At 41.5% G+C, this 20,799-nt stretch overlaps 1 protein-coding gene across 1 annotated transcript in view; it reads right to left on the bottom strand.

Annotated features, from left to right (window-relative positions):
- CAMK1D (calcium/calmodulin dependent protein kinase ID) overlaps positions 1–20,799 on the bottom strand; it is a 218,645-nt gene that overhangs the window by 21,839 nt on the left and 176,007 nt on the right. The window contains exons 5-7 of the mRNA XM_042872447.1: positions 20,176–20,302; positions 9,496–9,571; positions 1,516–1,628 (exon numbers count right to left, since the gene is read on the bottom strand). Of these exons, the coding sequence (XP_042728381.1) occupies positions 1,516–1,628; positions 9,496–9,571; positions 20,176–20,302 (316 nt within the window). The remainder of the gene's footprint in view (positions 1–1,515; positions 1,629–9,495; positions 9,572–20,175; positions 20,303–20,799) is intronic.

Below are 20,799 nucleotides of genomic sequence, written 5' to 3'. Positions count from 1 at the left end.
CCATGTTCCCTGGTCAGCCAAGAACTTCTGACTTTTGGTCTGAATATGGTCATATCTGTTGAAGATCTTGGTAAGTTGAAAGAGAAAGTCAAAGAGAAGGTCAGCACTGCAGCTAGAGGAGACTTTCATTGTTCATTCCAAGCAACCTTGCACACGGGCAGTGAAGAGGACACATGGTGTAATTCAAAAGCAAGTTACTGAGGAAAAGAGAGTTTCTTGGGTAAGAAGGAGAGTGTTTGTAATTGGTGCTAGTGGACGTCGCAGCCTGGTGTGCATTCAGCAGTTTCAGGAGAGAGCAGATGAAGGGTCCCAACAAAACCAAACACTGCCAGAAAATCTTTGTGCTTCTTTGGGTGATGGACTTTCTCCTTGGAAATGCAAAGGGGTCTGCCAGCAGACCTTCATATTTTCTCAGAAAACTATTATGGGCTTAAAAAGAACCACTCACCACATATATTTTAAGCAATTCCACACAATGATATCTAGACCGCAGATGTTAGCAGCATGTAATGTTGTTTTATGAAGAGGTAGCAGACATATAATTAACTTTAAAATAAAACATTTCTTTTTACATCTTACTTGACTTAATCAGCGCACTAAGAAATCAGAATCATGTATTTCTAGAGATATTTTCATACGGTAAAATTTTCCTAAACTTTATTTTCCCCACTGTGTGAAATGGCAGGCATTTCCCCAGGTTGGACAGAGCAAGGAAACTGAGCTTGTGTGATCTCCTGAAGGCTGCAGCCCAACAGTGGGTCCCACAGGGTACAATGCTGGCCATGCCTCCGCAGGTCCAGGCAGTGGGTTAAATGTCTTCCCACTGGGTGAGGAACTGGGTGAGCAAAGGGGCAGCTATCTGGGACCAACCACATGGATAGCAGTCCCAGTTAGCAAATCTGATTATCATCCTCATTTAGAAGCTACTGATTTCACAGAATCACAGAATGTCCTGGGTTGGAAGGGACCTCAAGGATCATGAATCTCCAACCCCCGCCACAGGCAGGGCCACCAGCATTCACGTTTAGTACTAGACCAGGCTGCCCAGGGCCTCTTCCAACCTGGCCTTGAACACCTCTGTGGACAGGGGGAATTTCTTGTGTTGTGCTTCTTTTTGCTGCACTGCATTCTCACCTTTGGACCCGTAGTACAGTTTTAGAAACAGAGTCAAACTAGTTTTTCTATTTATTTGTGACACATAAAATATCTGCATTTTATTTGGATTTTATAAAGATATTGAAGGAATTTGTCTTCTCAGGACAGTTTTCTGCTATCTTCACTTTTTGTCGCAGATGTATTGAATGCATTCTGGATGAAATGGTACTTAATTTTCTCTCCTGAAAAAATAACTTTCTGTAACCACTTAGTTAAAATAACCACAGGCATTCCCAATGACATTCAGTTTAAAGAAGGTCCACACACAACAGAGGGTGCATTCTCACACATGATGGAAGATACCTACAACAGGCATTGTTGCATGCATGCCTTGTTGTGGTAAATAAATGAGCTTCTTACCAGACTCAGAGATGTCATCCCAATACGGAGAGTCAAACTCATACTCTGCCTTGAGGATCTGCTCGAAGAGTTTGGAGTCATTTTCATCATAGAAAGGAGGATACCCACAGAGCCTAATGGAGAAGACAATTGACACTTAGACCCGTCTTTGCCAAGAAGGTGAGAAAGAAGAGGGAGGAGAAACGTGTTTAAGAGTCGCCCCATTAGGTTTTCAAGCAAGCATTACCTTGCGAGCACTGTTCAGGAACATATTAAAAAAAACCAACACTTTTGAAGATCAGCATTGTCCTGCATAAATAGTAATTCTTCAGGGAAACCTGATGCAACTGATGCTACACTGACTTACACAGATATCCTGGCTCCTCTCTGTATGCTTTTATGTGTGCAGGCAGAATAATAATTGCACATTACAGCCATGAGCCCTTCCATCCTCTCCTCTGCATGTGGTAAAGGGAGGTCTCACGGGATAAAAGAGCAGCAGAGCCTGCATGAGCTGGACATTGACCTGCTACTGCACCAGAAGAATCTCTCCTTTTCTCATTACTGCAAGTAATCTTGCTGGCCCCATCAAATTGCCTACCTTGCCTAAGGCTAGCAGCAGTCCTGGTCTTCAGTACCTATAATTAGAAAACCAAGCCCAAAGACAAGCAGGACATTGAATGTTATTTGTGTACTTTGAACAAAAGAATTCAGGAAGCACCCTACCTGTGCTGTAGGGAGCAGGACATTCACTCTGTCAAAGCACAGCTCCTCCAACCCTGCAAATGCTGGACATGGGAACCCCATCAACAGCACTGCACTGAAGAAATGCAGCCACAAAGATTGTGTTTCAGAGACTCCTGCCTGGGTGATGCTGCATGCTATAGCTTGTCTCTGTCTGGGCAGACATATCTTCTTCATTTTTAACACCAGTTTTGCAATATCAGATTTACTTCAGAGGCTGGTCCAAGGTTTTAGTAAACCCTCTGCTCATAGTTCCACAGAGCTTTCTAGCTCTATCTCCATAGGGATGTTGCACTTTCTTGTCTTATCTCTGTTTATAGTAAAAATTATTTTTTTCACTTTCTTCCCTGATAGTGAAATCATCTTTTTTACTACACTTTCCTTAAACCCTGAGTCAGTCCACCTCAATAAAGTATTTATCTGGAGAGAGTCAGCTGTTATAAGCAGATCAAAGATCTAGCTGAAACATTACACTGCAGCAAAAACAGAGTGAGGGGGGAGAAATTGTAAGAAATGAAATACTCAAGTTATTTATAACCCAAAGCCAGCCAGCTGCCCTGGAGGTTATTTGACCCAACTCAACACTTGAGGGTGAAAAGAGCAATGTTTTGTTAGCTCCAAAAAGTCAGTGTGCTTGATAAATAATTTAAATGGGGAGTGAGATGTTGATCTGCATCAGACCCATATTGACCTGGAAGAATTCTACTGAAATTTGCAGCATTGTAATGAATCCACTGTGGTTTGACTGAATCAGACATCTCTCTCTTTATCTTTCAAAACAGATGAGACGGTTCTCATTTATTTCTCACTGGATGGCTGCCATTATCAGAAGCAAGCAAGATGACCTCATCCCAGACAAGAAATTACATTTGAAGTAGTGCCATGTACCTACCTGATGGGCATGTCCTTGTGTATGGGAATTGATGCAGTAATTCCTATAATATGCATAGATTCCTATAATATACTGGAAATGACATATGAAAAGGCCATTGGAAATGGTAAATTTAAACAAAAGCCCCTAAAGCTGCTATCCACATGGAAAGAAGATTAAAATGGTGCAGAAGTGTTCAGGGTGGAGAACGACTCCTCCAAAGGTGCTCAGAGCTGGCCCTCTGCTCCTCTTCCCTGAGGGACTCTGTAGGCTCTGTACAAGAGGCCTGACAGCCCTTCATTAACTTCTTGCCTTCCTCAGCACTTTCCTTAAAAGAAAATCAAACTGCTCTGATAAAAGCATTTGAAGGCGAGCAGACAGCGCTGTGCATGTTGAGGTGCTGTCAGGCTGCTCCAGAGAGAGAAATAACTCTCTTAAAATGTACAGTGTGCTAATTACCTTGGCAAAGGTACAAGAGCACAAGTTAGGGCTGCGATGATTTATACATGCTTGTGGCAGCAAAACATAGGAGCAAAGTGCTGAGCAACACAGAGCTGGAGGCAGTAGCACTGCCGGGGCAGAGCCAAGCCATGCATGCCCCAGCAAGAGCCCTCTCAGAGCCTTCCACCTTCTCTACACACTTCCAGCTCATCCCAAGCTCCTCCAAGCTCTTCCCAAACTTCCATAAGTCTGGTCTGTGAATCTACATGTTTGGTTATCTACCTCTGGGATGTCCCCACAGCTTTCAGAAGAGGTCTTTCAGAAGGTGCTGATCCCCTTATCTCTGTCATGATGAGCCCTATAATCACCCTTTGTGTTTCACTGCCAGACTTCCATCTCTTCAGTGATGAATGGAGAGAGCTTGAGAAGGGTAGTCACTATTCCTAATTGTGGACAGGGACATCCCTGCCTGAGAGCAAGCTGAGCATAGGGAGGGGTCCTGGCTCTGATGAGGACGAGGGGACAAACATTGCACAAAGAGGGACCCAAGCGTATTTCTCCAGGAGACAAACCATTGAGGACATGGAAGAAAGAAGACAGCTACTTAAGACTGAGGAGATGGCACGTGAGAGGAAAACACATGGGTATTCTGCCAGAATTATGGGGTGGGAGCCAAAATATAGGATGCCTTGCTGTCCTTTTCTTTAACACCAGAGTTTGGGAAGACACAGAAGTTTTAGCATAACTTAGAGCCAGCTCTGGCTTTGCAGCAAAGGATGGGAAAACCCCAGTAAATTAGCTTAATGTGCATTTATGGCTGGAAGAAGTTTTGCTGGACTTCCAACAACTGGGCCACCTTCCAAAGCTTATAATAAATCTGGTTTAATTCTGACAGAATCAAAATCCCACCAAATTCATTTCCATCTGCTGGGACATTTCTGTGTGAAAAAAAATGCCCTCGCTATCAGAGGTTCTGCTGCATTTCTTTAGATATACAAAGATATAAAAATAACCCCTCTGTCTCCAGTGTGAAAGAACTCTGCATTGTCCTGGGGGAGTTTCAGTCAGCTATTACTTGCCATTATTTTCTTGTAGATTCACCGAATGAAAGCATTTTTTAAAAATAATTATTTAGTAACTATATCACACCAGCAACAGATTTTCCCTTAACCTCCTATTCCCAGTCTTGTCTTTAAAAAGAATGGGATGTAAAGAAGAGAAACAAAGGTGGATACACAAAAGAAAGACACTGCCAAAAGCCATCTCAAGAAGCCATAGTAGAGCACAATAGGAATGCCAGACACACCTCAACAAGCAGAGCAAGCACATCCATGCAAGCTTCCATTGCATACTGTGGATAATACTGAAGGCTAAATAACTCACTTGCATGGTCAGTGTATAATCTGCAACACTAGAAGCATGGGGTTAGCTTTACAAGCAATTTTTTGGTGAGATCAGAGCAAAGACCTCAGTAAATGTTCAAAGATCTGAGATATATGGTTTGGAAAGTCACCCAAGTGCTGCTTTTATGGTTAAACACATGTATTTCTTACTTTGAGAATAAATCTTCATGTTGGCCAATGGTAATGCCCTCATGAAACTGTGGACAAGGACATATTACTATGGGGAGTAAAAAGTAAATTAAGAACCAAGCAATGAAAAGAAATAATTTGAGGCTATTTTCCCAGTCTTTGAATGTGGTATCCTGAGCAATCCAACATACCCATGTATGTTTTCCCTCCACTTATCCTCGTTCTAGTACCAAACAATTAAGTTATCACTCACTTTCCCAATGAGACTCTCAATCTTTTCTCAGTGCATGACTTTAGTAAAAACTTTTTCTGAAATATCATACTGTGTACCAGTATGGCCATGGCTAATTCTCTTATTCAGACACCTCAAACATGGATGTATGCGCATCTAATTGAAAATGAAAAGCAACACAGCAGCAAAAAAGTCCAAGAAAGAGTATGACCCAAGATTTCTCTCCACATATCCTTCCTTTATAAACAATATTAGCCAACTGGTAATTCACTTGTCCTATCAATGAACAGAGTGAGAAGAAAATCCAAGCCAAAACGCATTCATCCTAGTGCAGAAGAGACGGTATGTATTGAGTATGAATAGACAGCAGCTGAGGCAAAGCATTCTGTGGCCCCATGCTCTTTTCCAGCTTTGGAACACGTTTTTCTACTATTTCTTTGCATCAACTAACTTAACTTAATCTATATCAGGCATGCATGCAATCACTTTAGCTTCCCAGGCTTTATAAACTTTCACGTGACTCACACAGGTCCAAAATCCAGCTACAGGGAGTCCAGAGAGGTCTCCCACTTTTCTCATCTATTATGTTTTGAAGCCGAACAAATATCAAAGCTATCTTGTGATATATAAAAAGCTGAACTCAACAAGGAGGTTGTTTCAAACTGAGAAATATTGCAACTGGAATAACAGGAAATTTCAAGCTGCTAAAATTAGTTCTTGTGAATAATGACTTCTCATGCAAAACAGTTCTTGATAAAAACTCTGCTGGTGCAGCTTCTACAATCTGGATGTCATTAATGAGAAGCATTAGAAACTGGCACTGAAACAAAGGTATTCTTTCCTAAGACATCTTTCACCTTGTCTATTACAGAAACAAATAGCTGTCAAAAGCGTCGGTGCCCCAGAAAGAGTTTGTTCTTCCAGTATCATAAACTGAAGGCTTTCATGTGATTCTGGGCTTGTGTCTGGAGGCACTCAAGCCACTTATAGTAATAATAGCTCAAAACATCTTTAATATATGCTTGGCTTCCATGTTGGATTTCCCCGTCTTCTTAAATGACAACAGTTTGTTCAGAGGGGCTGTGAGAGTCATGGGAGAGGTGTGGAGATGAAGCAAAGTGATGTGCTTGGATTGCCCTATGCATAAATACATCTCCACCTGGTTTGGTGGTGCAGCACTTGCAAGGTGACTAACCTAGATATTAAACCTCTCCCACCACAGTGGTGTCAGACACTCAAGAAAGGGTACTTCCTTCTTTGTTAGGGAAGAACCTCTATTTTTTTCTATATTCAGTGCTCCTCTGAAATTGACTTTCCAACAAGGGCACATTGCTTCTGGCTGTTTCTACAAGAAAAGGGAGATCCAGTTCAAGATTAGGACAGGTAAGTGTGCACTGGGTTCCTAAGCTCCCATTACAGTCACCAGAGATGATGACAATGAAGAATAACGCAAATGCACTATTAAAGCAGATGAAATTGTTCCATGAAGGCGGAGGGCTGGGGATGGGCAAGGGAATAATTCAGTGCCCTCAGCACAAGCATCTGGTGCTATCCCACATGGTCCACTCTATCCCGCTTGGCCTCTATCTGCCACTCCAGAAGAAAGATGTCAGCACTGTGATACATTTGTCAAATCCATGTGACTGTCCTGGAGCCACCCCAGTGTGGCTCTAAATGCATATTTTAGGCAACTGAACATCACCTTCTCATGAAGTGACTGTTTGTATCAACACAGTCTGGGTTGTGCCCAAATGTAGAGTCCAGCATGAGAGAAGAAGCTCTGGAACACCCATGTCACTGAAGCACAGGAAACACCTGTGTCTGGCTAGCAGTACAGCACAGGGCTGAGGGGATTGGATCAGTGGCAGTCGCAGCTTGAGTCCAAGTGGGATTCCGTGGATGGCTCAGATTATCACTAAGCATCTATGTGAAGATAGCTGACATGGATTCTGGAGTGCTGCTGATTCTCCAGGAGCTAGAAGCGGTAACTTGCAAGCAGAAACATTCCAGGAATTAGTTTGATCTCAGACCTAATTCCACTCAAGCAGTCTGAGTTACAGACTGTGAACATATTACTGCACTCCTATGGCAACACATCATTGCCATTAATTTCAACTGTACATAATACAAATCAGGACCTCATTACATGAAGCACTGAAACCCTGAAAAGGTTTCCTTGTCCTGCAAACAGGAATTCACAGGGATTCATTCTTATTGAGTTGATTTAAGCCCTCAGGGCTGAAAATTCCCTGTAAAGCAAATGCAAAATTGTCTGAAAAGACCAACATGTGTTGATTTTGAAAACAGAGCAAGAAATGACTGAAGTGGACCTGATAGAAAGAGCAGCCTCACATGATTTATGGAAAAGATTAAAACCTTTCCCTTACTGAAGATGTTTTCTTCAGCAGGGCTGAAGTTTGCTTAGTGCTGTCTCATTCCACTGCAAAACATATTAAAAGCAGCAAATGAAATCACATCAGGTCTGCCAGTAGCAAAAATCTTTGGTCCATGAACTATAGTTGAATGGGACTGAAAGGAAGGACTTGGAGGAAAGAAGAGACAAATTTATCCCCAGGGAACTAGTCCCCCCATTCTGCAGGCTGTCAGATGGACACATATTTTCACAGTGAATATATGACGTTCAACTGAACCTGGGCACTAGTCAGGCCTGGAAGTGAGGCAGAGTAGAATACTGTCTACTGTTTTCCACCTGCATCCTCCTCTCTCTACATTTTGAAGCTGGTACTCAGCAAAGAACTATGAAAGCAAAAGGAACAACTCTATCTGACTGTCCACTAAGGGCTAGCAAGGATGAAAAATACCAAGAAAATATCTGGGTCTCCCATTTTCAGATTTGCTTGTGCAGGATGGCTAGTTTGGGTCAACACACTCCACCCTCACCTAAAAGAGCATTAGGAAGTGATGTATGAAACAGTCTCTGAGGTATTTTGGCATGTCTGGCCCCTTCCTTGCTGATGCCTGGCTGCTTCCTTGCCCCTGCTGGGTTTTGACAAAAAGTCAGTGTCAGTACTGTTGATTTTTGCTTTGTTATGTAACAGTTTTTTGAACCCATCTGCTGATTGTTGCTCCAGGTCAAATCCATCCCCCTGCAAAGTTTTGTACTCAAGTAGTTTTCAAATATTCACGTAGAATGGCAAAGCCAGCCATAAGGCTAATGTTTGTAGGCAGGGCTTTACTTTAAATAGAAGTACATACAAGCAAATAAACAAAGTGTTCTCATACTATTTTACATATAAAAGCTATTTTGTTTAAGACTAAATGAAATTGTAAAGAATGAACATTGCACAGAGTGGATAACAGCGCAAAGAGGTGTGTCCTGACACAATTGCACCTAATACATCAAAAAGTTACTCGTGTTGACAGGCCATGAAATGTTAGTACAAGGAGAAAGGAAACAAAACAGGAATGCTTTAATGCTGCTCTCTCGTTGAAGTAGTTTGTTTGTTTTTTTTTTCCTTCAGCTTTGTATAACTCTGACAGTTGTAAAAAAATTTAAATGCAAAAATAAAAAAAAATAAGAAAGGAAAGCATGACAATTCTGGTATGAGCAGGACAGGAATGGAATAAGCTCATCTTCTCCTATAAGACCAGAAGTTTAGAGATGCTGGAGGTGTTAAAGAAAATGATCCACCATTTTCAGTAGAAATCTCATTTTATATTGAGCTTTGGTGAAAATAATTCACTATAGTATGTAAAAAGCTCTTGCTCCTTTGACTACCTCCTCAAGGAAAGAAGTGCCATTGGTACTTCATTGAGGTCCTTTCCAATCCAAGCCATTCTGTGATTCTATGACAATTCAAGATACACCTATAGGCATGATGCTATGCCCTCTGGACTTGATCAAACTTGCTTCTGGTCAAAGCTAACCTGAGCAGATGAGGGAATAGCTTCACTAACACCATGGTCTGAAGAAGTCCATACTACTGTACAACATGTAATTCAGTCAGGAGCAGGGATTTTCACTTTTTGAAGGGTTCTGGTTCATTTACTATTGTTTCTGCCCAATTTTTAGCCTTTATGTAACTAGAAGGTATCCAAAGTCCATTTTATCTTGGCTCACAAGCATCAGAGATGAATTTTCTTGGAGCATACAAACATGGTGGAAGAATATATTGCAGGTTCAAAAGCTGCGTGTGATCAAAAACCCAGTGGGTACTCACAGGATGTATGCGATGACCCCGATGGACCAGCAGTCCACAGCTTTGCTGTAGGGTTTCTGGGCCAACACTTCAGGAGCTGAAATAAAAAAGCCAAACAAGCCCAAGTTACAAGACCAACCACTGGAATGTTGTTAAGTAGGAGTTGACAGTGCTCCCTGAAACCTTAAGTTCTTTGTCACCTACGTTCAACCCTCACCTTTAAAAAATTCTGATGTTTTTGAAGCTCTCTCTCCTTAAAAAGAAGTAGGACTCCTGAAGGGGAATAAATTCCCTATTTTCTGCCGTCAAAAAAAGAAAGAAAAACAAAGACAGAAAAACACATAAAAGTTTAAGTGCAGCAAGGCCATCAGCTGCCTCCCAGAGGAAGTTTAGGACATTTGAGGCTGAGCTTTGGAGCAGTGACCTTTCACCCTGGCAGCTCCACTGTCTTACTCTGCCAAATGAGGGACTTCAAGAGACAACTTAGAAAGTATGAAGTGTCAGGGAAGTGATAAGCTAGGTCTGCAGGAGAGGAAGAAGAGCTACCACCATGCCACCACCTGCTGACTCATGAAGCCTCCTGGGTGCAAAAGTAAGTGGGGATCATTTGTCCTCCTGCCTCTTAGAGTAAGAAACATAAAGCAGCAGGAACTGGACACAAAGAAATGGAGCCCCCTCTGTTTCTGTACTGCTTTCCACTACCGTAGCTTGAACTTCGCTAGAAGTGACAGTATGGCCATTTACTGGAACTCTTTGTGATTCTGCTTTCCTCTCTTAAGCCATTGAAAGCTGAAAAGATACTTTTTAATTTTTATTTGGGTTCCTGAACTATTACTCTTTCCCTGTTTGGACCTTTCAGTTGAAAATGCATAAAGCCAATTTTTAAAAACCCATGACTCTAATCTTTCTCATGTAAAGAAGCTTTAGCGTGTTCAAAGCATTTTCAAAGCAAAATGTCCACAATAATGTAACAAATCACCATTTGTTGGTGATTGGCATTCCTAAAGCAGACTCACCACACAGGGTCTTCAAAAGCACAGTATTTCCTCTGAATACTCTAGAGTTCAAATGCTCCAAAAAAAAAAAAAAAAAAAGACACCAAACAAAACCAAAACAAAAAGTACCCTTAAAGCAGCAGAGGCTAAATACCAGCAAAAATAATTCTTTGGTATTACACCTTACTGTGCTAGGAGTCTTACCAGCCACAAATTAGTTATTTATAGAACAAAGAAGAAAACTTTGAAGAACATAAATATATTAAAGCTCAAGCCTCACACTTATTTGCTGTATAAGCTTTTGGTGTATTGGGAGGAACTCTTCTAAGAGCAGTCTTCCTAAACTAGACAAGTCAATAAAACTAAGGTCAAAAGTGCCAGCAAGGAATGGAGCAGGAGGCATTAATGAGAAACTGAAAAGTCTTTCTGGTGCTTGGGCATAGGAGCTTAAAGAAGAGACTAAAAGGAAGACAGTGCACAAAGCAGATGAGAGAGGGCATCCAGGTTGTACTTCCAAGAGTAGCAGAAGGACAGAATGGGTCAAGTCATTGGGTAGACATTTGCAGTAAGGAAAAAAATCCAAGGGAACATAAGTCAAGGTATAGCTGGTAGGGGGATTATGAAAGCTTTTGAGGATGGGTTTGCCTTAGTCTGCAGCACGAGGTGAAGGTAACCCAAATCTTTGAGTCATCCTTCAAACTGGAACTCCTGCATGAAGAAGAAATTGTCCAAGGAGGCTGTGGATGCCCCATCCCTGGAGGCATTCAAGGCCAGGCTGGATGTGGCTCTGGGCAGCCTGGTCTGGTGGTTGGTGACCCTGCACATAGCAGGGGGTTGGAACTGAATGATCATTGTGGTCCTTTTCAACCCAGGCCTTCTATGATTCTGTGTTTCTTTCTATTTACATGTTGTTCACCGTCATTCAATGCTGCCATGTGTGAATACTACAATACCTATCTATTGGCATGCCAAAAGATATTTCTCTCCACTCTGCACGTACCATGAAGCTCTCCTGACCTGGCAACATGTTTTGCAGAAACCTGCATCCCAAATCCTGAGAAGTCCCTGACTCCCTCCAGGACACTGAAATAACTGCTGTAGCCTATCAGCACAAAGGACGAAATGTTCTTACTACAAAAGGAGATGAAGATGTGCAACAATAAGTTTTGTAGGACTCAGTTTTCCTTTTTGTCCCATCTCTTGTGACTGAGTTTTGTGAGAAAGCATGATGAAGAGGGATGTTTGCTTTCCCCTGTGCTTTGGTGGTTAAATGTCTCCCATTTCTAAATTTTCAAAATTCTATTCACATATCTCTTCTTCCTTTGATTGTCAGTTCCAGTTTGCACCATTTTCAAGATTGGTAAACATTATACACTGCATATTCCCCAAAGGAAATATTATGCAAATTGCTCCTGAACATCACAGATACAAGTGAGGTCCTGACATTATACAGATATACCACATTAACATAATAGAAAACAAATCTGAGATGAGGGGATGTGAACTAAATAAAGATTCTCTCTCTTAAACATCAAAGTTGTGCTGGAGTATTTCTTTCTGCTTTACTCTCTCCTGAGCAAAAACATTGATAACAGGCAATTGATGCTGTGGACAGTGGCTGTGAAGCAGGTAAAGACACTGCAGGATCAAGCCAAATCAAATATGAATCTATCACCTCACCTTTGGTAAACTTTAATGAAGGAAGGCAGGAGCTTTAAATAACTATTTTATGGCCAAAGGGCTGCTTTTGTGTTTTGCTCTAAAAAGCAAACAAGCAATGAAAGCATAAGCTAAGCATCATCTGTCTGTGATATACAAAAAAAGAGGGTAATATTTAATGAGCTGAAAAACAAGTCAGAGGAACCCTTAGAAATGACAACAGATCAATGCCTGAGAAAGCAGGAAACAATGCAAAAGAAAAACAAGAGCTGACAGTGTTAAAGGATCAACACAGTTGACTGAAGGAGCAAAACAGCAGCAAGGAGAATGGAAAAGTCAAAACTCCCATTTCTGGTGCCAGGAAAAGAAGCCTGAGCAGAAAGAAAAAGGTATTCAGATCTCTCTTTCTGAACCTTGTAGCCAAAGCAATCGGAAGGACAAGAAAACCAGTCCTCAGTGAGTTATACCTTTCTTTGGATAATGAAGACACTTCACTTCCAGGCCAGATAATCTGCTGACTTACAGATAGGGTGCTTATTTGTTTTTTTAGTAAGATAAAAATTGAAGGGCTTATTTCAAATGAAGGGTTTAGGAAAGAGTTCAGAATACAAAGATTTGGAAACCTTTCAGAGCACAGTGCCACTACCCCCAGTGGGCGCAGCTCCCGATAAGCTCCCTAAAAATGCAGCTGCTGGATGCCAAACCCAGCAATTCCTGTTCTTGCAAAGAGCTCAGCTGATGCGGATTGCTCTGGTAGTTTAAGCCCGTTGAAGTCATGAGGGTGCCTGCCCTTCATTCCAGTCTCATACTGAAAAGTGGTTCTCCTTCACTCTCATGATATTACTACTCCCACCAGATTTTGCTGTCTCACAGGAACTCAGTCTAATGCTATTTTCTGTGGTTTATATGCCTTCCCATGTATGCACGCCTTCCCATGCACGCCAGAAGGAATGATGCATTTGATCAAAGGGTGATGGTTCTGATGACTTCCCACAGGACTGACAAGTCAGGAGGGTGCTGTAAATGTGGGAGGAATAAAAATATCTAAATACAGTTAAAACAATCAGGGACCTACTTACACTGGGCAGGGAAACAACTCAGCTGTCCCAGCGAACTAGCCTTGCAAAACGCAGGACTAGTTGTTCAGCTAGTAACTACTCAGGGCCACGTGGACAGGTTTCTTAAGGAAAGATGGGGAAATGTGAAAGAACTGTGCTGGTGCAAGATGCTCATGAAATTCAGAATGAAAGGTTAGTAATGGGCAGGGTTTGTAAGAGACACCAAAGGGAAATGCTGTTAGACCTGTTGCTTAGGAGTCTTGACGATACCACCTCAAGAGAAGGACAGAAAGGAACTCCACACCACTGAGTAGATGCTTGGTTGCTCTAAGAACCTCCCCAAAGATGGTGCAAGAGCAGTGTGATCTCTGCTGCCATCATAAAAAATGTCTTCTTCACAGAGCAAACAGGCTGAGACACACAAAGCAGCTTCATCACAAGCCAGAAGCCTGTCTTTTCCACTGAGTCCTGGGATGAAAACCACTTGTTTCCCTCTCTCACACAGTCCTCCAGTGTTTCGATTGTTCTGGTTGGCCAAGACTTTGCAGTTTAGTACTGTTTTGTAAGGACAGCAGTGTTTTGGTGTAGCCCCACTAGTTTCTTTTGGTCCACTTGTCCCCATGTCATGTTTCTGAGTCAGATGTAAGTAACCATCATGGGATGTAACACAGCTACATCCACAACTTAGCAGAGTCCATTTCCTGGAGTTGAGTGACTGCACTGTCACCAGCCTGTGCTTTAATCAGAGTAATTCCCATGCTTTATTTTCACTTTATTACTCATGTTACTGCCTAAACAACTCCTGGGGTTGCTTTTTGCTAATAAGGATATTCCAAAGGCTTATTGACTATTTTCAAGCATTTTGCTCAAAGGATACCAAGTTAAGTCAAAAGTAAACGTGGAAATCTATTGTTTACTTAAGTGCTTCAGTCTTGCACAGGGCTAAGAGAAACACATGGCTTTGATAAGATCTGGCTTTCTATTGGATTTCTGGCAGAGCTGAAAGGTGTGAGATGACCTTTTCTAAAGCCACTACAGAGAATAAAACCAGTAAGTGATGTGAGTTGTTCAGAGATCAGTCACAGAACCAGGGTCTAGCCCAATCCTTCAGACAGGGAAATACAACAAAATTTTTCTTGAAGTTGCTTTGGGCTCCAAACAAGAATTTTAAATCTCAGTACGATTAAGATATTAGCCAGCCACAAACACAGTTAATAATTCAGTGTCTCTGCAAATGGAGATCAGATTGCTGAGACAGACTTTCCAGCATATTTTTCAAACTTTCCAGTTTTTGTAAGCATCTTGTGAGTCTAAGTCCCATCTGCAGAAGTAACCAAAGGTTTTGAGAGATCAAATCTCACAGAAAGTCAATCAGTAAGACCTAGTTTCCAAGCAGCCAAAATCTCTTCAGAGGAATTTGTTGAGTGACTGGAGAGTCACTCACTGAGTGCCCAACTTGACACACCTCAACGACAACTCATTTCCATGCAGTTTTGAACACCTCCTCCATCAAAACCAAGCTTTTATAAACGGTCTCCAAGCAGTCCACATCTGTGATGTTTAAATCAACATATCACTAATGGCTTATACAGATCTTGCCCATAATCCCATAGATCATTCAAAGAATGTGGAAAACACTACTTCTTCTCTAGTCTAGAAGATGGGTGGGACCATGCATTTGGGGCCCATGCAAACCAATCCACACACCTAATTTACAAAGAGTTAAATCACACAAGCCAACTTATTTTACCTCATTTATGTTGTTATCTAGAATTTGGGTATCTAGTCCCAGCTCATCACCTGAACTCTCTTTAAGAAAATGGAAGGAGATAAGAGTGGAAAGCAGATAAGAAAATGGAAGATCATTTCATTAGAAAAGGCTGTATTATCAGACCTTCTTATCTACTATAAGTAAACGTTCAGATTTGTATCTTAATAGAAGTACCTCCAGCTAAATCTAATTGGGTGAAAATATTCTGACAGTCATCTTTTCAGCACAGGACCAAAATCTTTGACAAGACTCCCGAAATAATAAGGTCTCTGAAATGCTGACAGTAATTTAATCTGTAAAGCAGAGCCTTTAAAGCCAAGCCAATGTGCTCATGCGTTACTAGCTATGCACAATTTAGACATCCACCAATTCAATAAGTAACAATTTGCTTTTCAGAAAGAAAGCTGATATTTCTGAAGAAGCTAAATTATAACTTTACCTTCCTCTATTTGCTGAACTTCTAAACCACATAAACAGGAATTTGGTGTCTTATCATTCTTTAGAGCTAAAATTAAAAAAGATTGATTAACTAAAAAATTGAATCATAGAGAGATGAAAGTATATATTATTTGTGGAAATTAGGCAGAAATGGCATGAGGCCTTGCATATTTGCAAATATGAGGGACAGCAAACCTGAGTTAAGATCAAGTCTGGTACAAAGTCAGAAGCTTGTGGAGCACTTTGCCTAATGGGATCCGACTGGATCCATTTCAGGAGATGAAGTATAAAGAGCAGTAGACATTAAAGATTTCTTAACTGAGTCCTGGTGCCTTTGGCATGTAATATTTGCCTATTTTTTCCCAGAAATATAAAAGCAAAGTTAAACTGACAAGGAGTATTAATTTCTCATTAAATCTTACAAAATGGGATGTTCTATTTATCTTTATCTTATTATCTTTAAAGAAAACTGTCAGAAATGAAGTTGTAAGCCGAGAATCCTTGAGCGTTATTTCAAAGCTGATTAAAATAGCTGGAAGAAAAAACAAAAAGACTTGGTGTAAAGGTGTGGAGGTTGATTGCATTCATGTTGTGCCAGTAGAGGGAAGATCTGTTGCATTAACTGAGGGCACTGGAGTGAGACTGAAAGGCACGAAAGGTGCACACAAATTGAAGAATACATATGCAGAAGACATGTAATTGGGTGTAACACTAACAGAGGACCAATTGTCAGCATTACTGTGAGGAATGGCAACAAAAACATTCACTGCCCAGAAAATGTTGTCTGGGCAACCAATTATTTAAAAAAAAAAAAAAACAACAACAAAAAAACAAACAGTAGCAATAATAGGAGCTCTGTCCTGTGGAAAAGGAAAAAGGAATAGAACAAATATTTAAAGAGGTTTTCTTTGTGTGAGAGGTGAAAAACTCCTGTCAGCACTTCTGAAATAAGTGGCCACTTCTTCAACCACAATGAGTAAATCCTGTGTTCAGTAAGGTAATAAAGGACCTGAAGGCACTTCTGTAGCTATCAGTATCCAGATCATGAGTAATGAGAGCTCCAAAACGTCTGTCCAAGTACAACAATTGATAGGATGCCTTCCAGAGAGACCTAGTCAGGCTTGAACAGTGGGTCCAAGAGAACCTTGTAGAATCATAGAATTGTTAAGGTTGGAAAAGACCTCTATGATCATAAATCCAACCATCAATCCATCCCCACCATGCCCACTGAACAATATCCCTCCTCAGAGGTTTCCTTTCCAGGTAGGGAATGAATAGAGAAATCCCATGTGTGAGCCCTGCAGACCAGACTAAGAATTAAGACAATGCTGAAGCTTAATCCTCAGGTAATGCCGTGTCTTAATGCACGTGCTTAGAATCCATGTGCTCTGGTGCCCATCGCAAAGCAGCACTTCCTCCTGTCAAATAATATAGAAGTTAATCCTGGATTTAAATGCTGCTTGGCAACTGTGGAGCTATGCAATTTACGTTATGAGGTGCAACATACCCAAGTGCAAGGTTCTTGCAGATTGGTGACAGTAACCCCCACTATCAATACAAGCCAGGGGACAAAAGTATTGAGCACAGTCCTGCTGAAAGAGACTTGGGGGTAATGATGGATGGCAAGTGGGACATGAGCCAGCAATGTGTCCCAACAGTCCGGAAAGCCAATTGCATCCTGGGCTGCATCAAAAGAAGCATGGCCAGCAGGTTGAGAGGAGATTCTGCACTGTGCTGGAGACCTCATTTGAAGTACTGCATCCAGATGCAGCATTCTCAGTACAGGAGAGATGTGGACCTGTTGGAGCGCTCCCAGAGGAGGGCCACAAAATGATCCAAAAGATGGGACACCTCTCTTATGAGGACAAGCTGAGAGAGCTGGGGCCATTCAGCCTGGAGAAGGGAAGGCTCCAGGGAGACCTGAGAGCAGCCTTTCATATCTAAAACAGGGCTATAAGAAGGAAGGGGACAGAAAGAAGATTTTAGCAGGGTTTGTTGTGATAGGACAAGGAGAAATATTTTCAAAGTAAAAGAGGGGAGATTTAGATTGGACATAAGGAGGTTTTTTACGATAAGGATAATGAGGCACTTACATAGGTTGCCCAGAGAAGTGGTGGATGCCCTGTCCCTGGACACATTCAAGGTCACATTGGATGGGTCTCTGAGCAACCTGATCTAGCTGTAGGTGTACTTGTTCATTGCAGGAAAGTTGGACTAGATGACCTTTAAGGGTTCCTTCCAACTCAAAGGGTTCTATGATGATTCTATGATGTTTCTATGACAATTCATGTTGCACATGCTTCGAGAGCTTCCTTTCCAAAATAGCACATTTTCTTAAATGGATGAAAAGCCATACGAGATCATATAGTGCCAGAGCAGGGTTGCACTTCTTCATTTTTATCAGCACTTCAACAAACTTAACATTCAACTTACATGTATCTTGCAGACATATTTTAGTCAGTGCCCATTTGAGAGCAAAATAAAAATTGTTAATTAAAGACAGAAGAGCTGATAGTAAAAATTATGAAAATTGCTGTCTAAGCTCAGATCTTGCTAAGGCTTTAGAAAAAGATTTCCAGTCTGGAGTGATTACACAAGACAGTTATTCCGGCTGTATGAAAGGCATCTTGACTCATGCATCTATGACCTGATGTCATCTCGATGGGAGAAGAAAATCATCACTTCTTTCTTTTTCCTGATGTTATCAAAATGAAGTGTGCCCGTGTATCATGAAGATAATGCCTGGAAAAAGGTATTCCTGGGACAAATCCAGATCACATAACCTTGTAATCTGTTTAGGTTCTTATATCAGGATATCATCTGAGGTGAGATGGCAGCTGCAAAGAAAAAGAAGCCTATCTGTGACTGGTAGAAAACAATGTCTGTCCTACAAGACAGAAAGTCTATCCTTGGAAAAGACACTGTCATTTTAGTTTCATGGATTTAACCACAAGTTAACCCCAGACATTAATTTTGCCCTCTCATCTGCCTTGCAAGAAATACTGGCTTGCTGGATGTCCCATTGCACAAAGTAAACATTTAAAAAAGTGTTTTCTCACAGATCCTGTCATCATCTGCCATATTTTTCTCATATTCCGTTGCTTTAACTTTTTTAGAAGGATACTGGTAAATGCATTTCTAATCAGTAATCTGATACAATCACAGAATCACAGAATCACAGAATTGTAGGGGTTGGAAGGGACCTCCAGAGATCATTGAGTCCAACCCCCCTGCCAAAGCAGGTTCCCTACAGCAGGTCGCACAGGTAGGCATCCAGGCAGGTCTTGAACATCTCCAGAGAAGGAGACTCCACCACCTCCCTGGGCAGCCTGTTCCAGTGCTCCGTCACCTCACTGTAAAGAAGTTCTTGCGCACATTTGTGCAGAACTTCCTATGCTGCAGTTTCTGGCCATTTCCCCTCGTCCTGTCTCCACACACCACTGAAAACAGTCTGGCCTCGCCATTCTGCCCCCCACACCTTAGATATTTATAGACCTGGATCAGGTCCCCTCTCAGTCTCCTTTTCTCAAGGCTGAACAGACCCAGTTCACTCAGCCTTTCTTCATAGGAGAGATGCTCCAGGCCCTTCACCATCTTCGTGGCCCTCCGCTGGACTCTTTCCAAGAGATCCCTGTCTTTTTTGTACTGGGGAGCCCAGAACTGGACGCAGTACTCCAGATGAGGTCTTACCAGGGCAGAGTAGAGGGGGAGGATCACCTCCTTCGACCTGCTGGCCACACTCTTTTTAATGCACCCCAGTAAGCCATTGGCCTTTTTGGCCACAAGGGCACACTGCTGGCTCATGGCCAACCTGTCATCCACCAGGACACCCAGGTCCCTTTCCGCAGAGCTCCCCTCCAGCAGGTCATCCCCCAACCTGTACTGGTGCATGAATTATTCCTCCCCAGATGCAAGACTCTACACTTGCTTTTGTTAAACCTCATCCGGTTTTTTTCTGCCCAGCTCTCCAGCCTATCCAGGTCCTGCTGAATGGCAACACAGCCTTCAGGCGTGTCAGCCAATCCTCCCAACTTCGTATCATCGGCAAACTTGCTGAGGGTGGCCATTATCCCCTCATCAAGGTCATTGATGAAGTTGTTGAACAAGACCGGACCCAGCACAGACCCCTGAGGAACACTGCTAGTTACAGGCCTAAAGGCCAATCACTACAGCATGGACAAAATATTGAGGAATATATGATATGATTGAGGAATATATGATATGATGGTAACAATTTGCTACTACCTAGGAAGGATCAGGGATCTAAAGAGTTTTTAAATACTTAAACAAGTCAGTAACTTAATGTAATTGAAATATAGAACTACAGAACTTTTCTGAATATACTTAGCTCTTTCATTTCACTGTCTTCTGTCAGAGGATTCCAGGAAACACTATTCTTTACGATTAAAGTAATATGCTACATTATGTAAAGTGTCTTGGTATTCTAGGTGCTTGCATTTGAGTATATTTTTTGCATGCTTCTAATTTAGCTACAGGCAGAGGATTTGACAAAAATCCTTTTGCAGAGAAATATAATCATGAAAGCTAATCCCACAGACCCTGAGCTGGATTGCAGGATTGTGATCCAAGGGAGAAGAGCACACAGGACACAACATCAGCAACTTCTGAAATCTCTAGTTCTCACAAATACCTGCAAAATCTCCTGTGCACTATGTAGTGGAACTAGAAAATGAATTATTCCCTTTCTCATATCCTTTTTCACCATGTTTCTGTATTGCAGTTGAGAGGAGTGAAATAACAGCATAACCAAACCACTTACCAACATAGCCAGGAGTTCCACAGGCTGTGGACATCACATCTCCTTTACCCTCCATCTTAGACAATCCAAAATCACTGATCATGATTTTTGACTCTTCATCCTGGCTGTAGTAAAGCAAGTTCTCGGGCTAGAAGGAAGAACAAGCAAAGTTGAATGTGTCAGCCTAATAACAGGATTGGTCGTTGCTTATATTTAATACAATTCTTTGTTATACCATGCACTAACATCATTTTGTTCCCCTAAATCTTACAGAGTTGCTCTTACAACCTGTATGGAGAACATCTTCAGACTCCTCCATGGTGGCAACTGGAAGAAGCTGACACCTTGAGCTTTGAGTAACTTACCTGCAGTTGTGAATTTCTTTTTGGCACCTCAAATATGAACTAAGTTTCATCTTTTATTTGGGAGGTGTGTCCAATATACCATTGTTTCCAAGAGATAAAACAAGTATTCATTTGAAAGCAGGTAAATATGTTAAATCCAGGTAGCAGAACCTTATTATTATTGTTTTTTAAAAAGTGCTAGTCATAGTTATACAGCATTAAATGAAAGAAAGAAAGAAAGAAAGAAAGAAAGAAAGAAAGAAAGAAAGAAAGAAAGAAAGAAAGAAAGAAAGAAAGAAAG

The sequence above is a fragment of the Lagopus leucura genome, unplaced genomic scaffold, assembly GCF_019238085.1.
Source record: "Lagopus leucura isolate 7727_CA_CO unplaced genomic scaffold, USGS_WTPT01 Super-Scaffold_100008, whole genome shotgun sequence".
Taxonomy (NCBI): domain Eukaryota; kingdom Metazoa; phylum Chordata; class Aves; order Galliformes; family Phasianidae; genus Lagopus; species Lagopus leucura.
The sequence above is the reverse complement of the archived record's forward strand: the minus strand, read 5'-3'. Positions and strand labels throughout refer to the sequence as shown.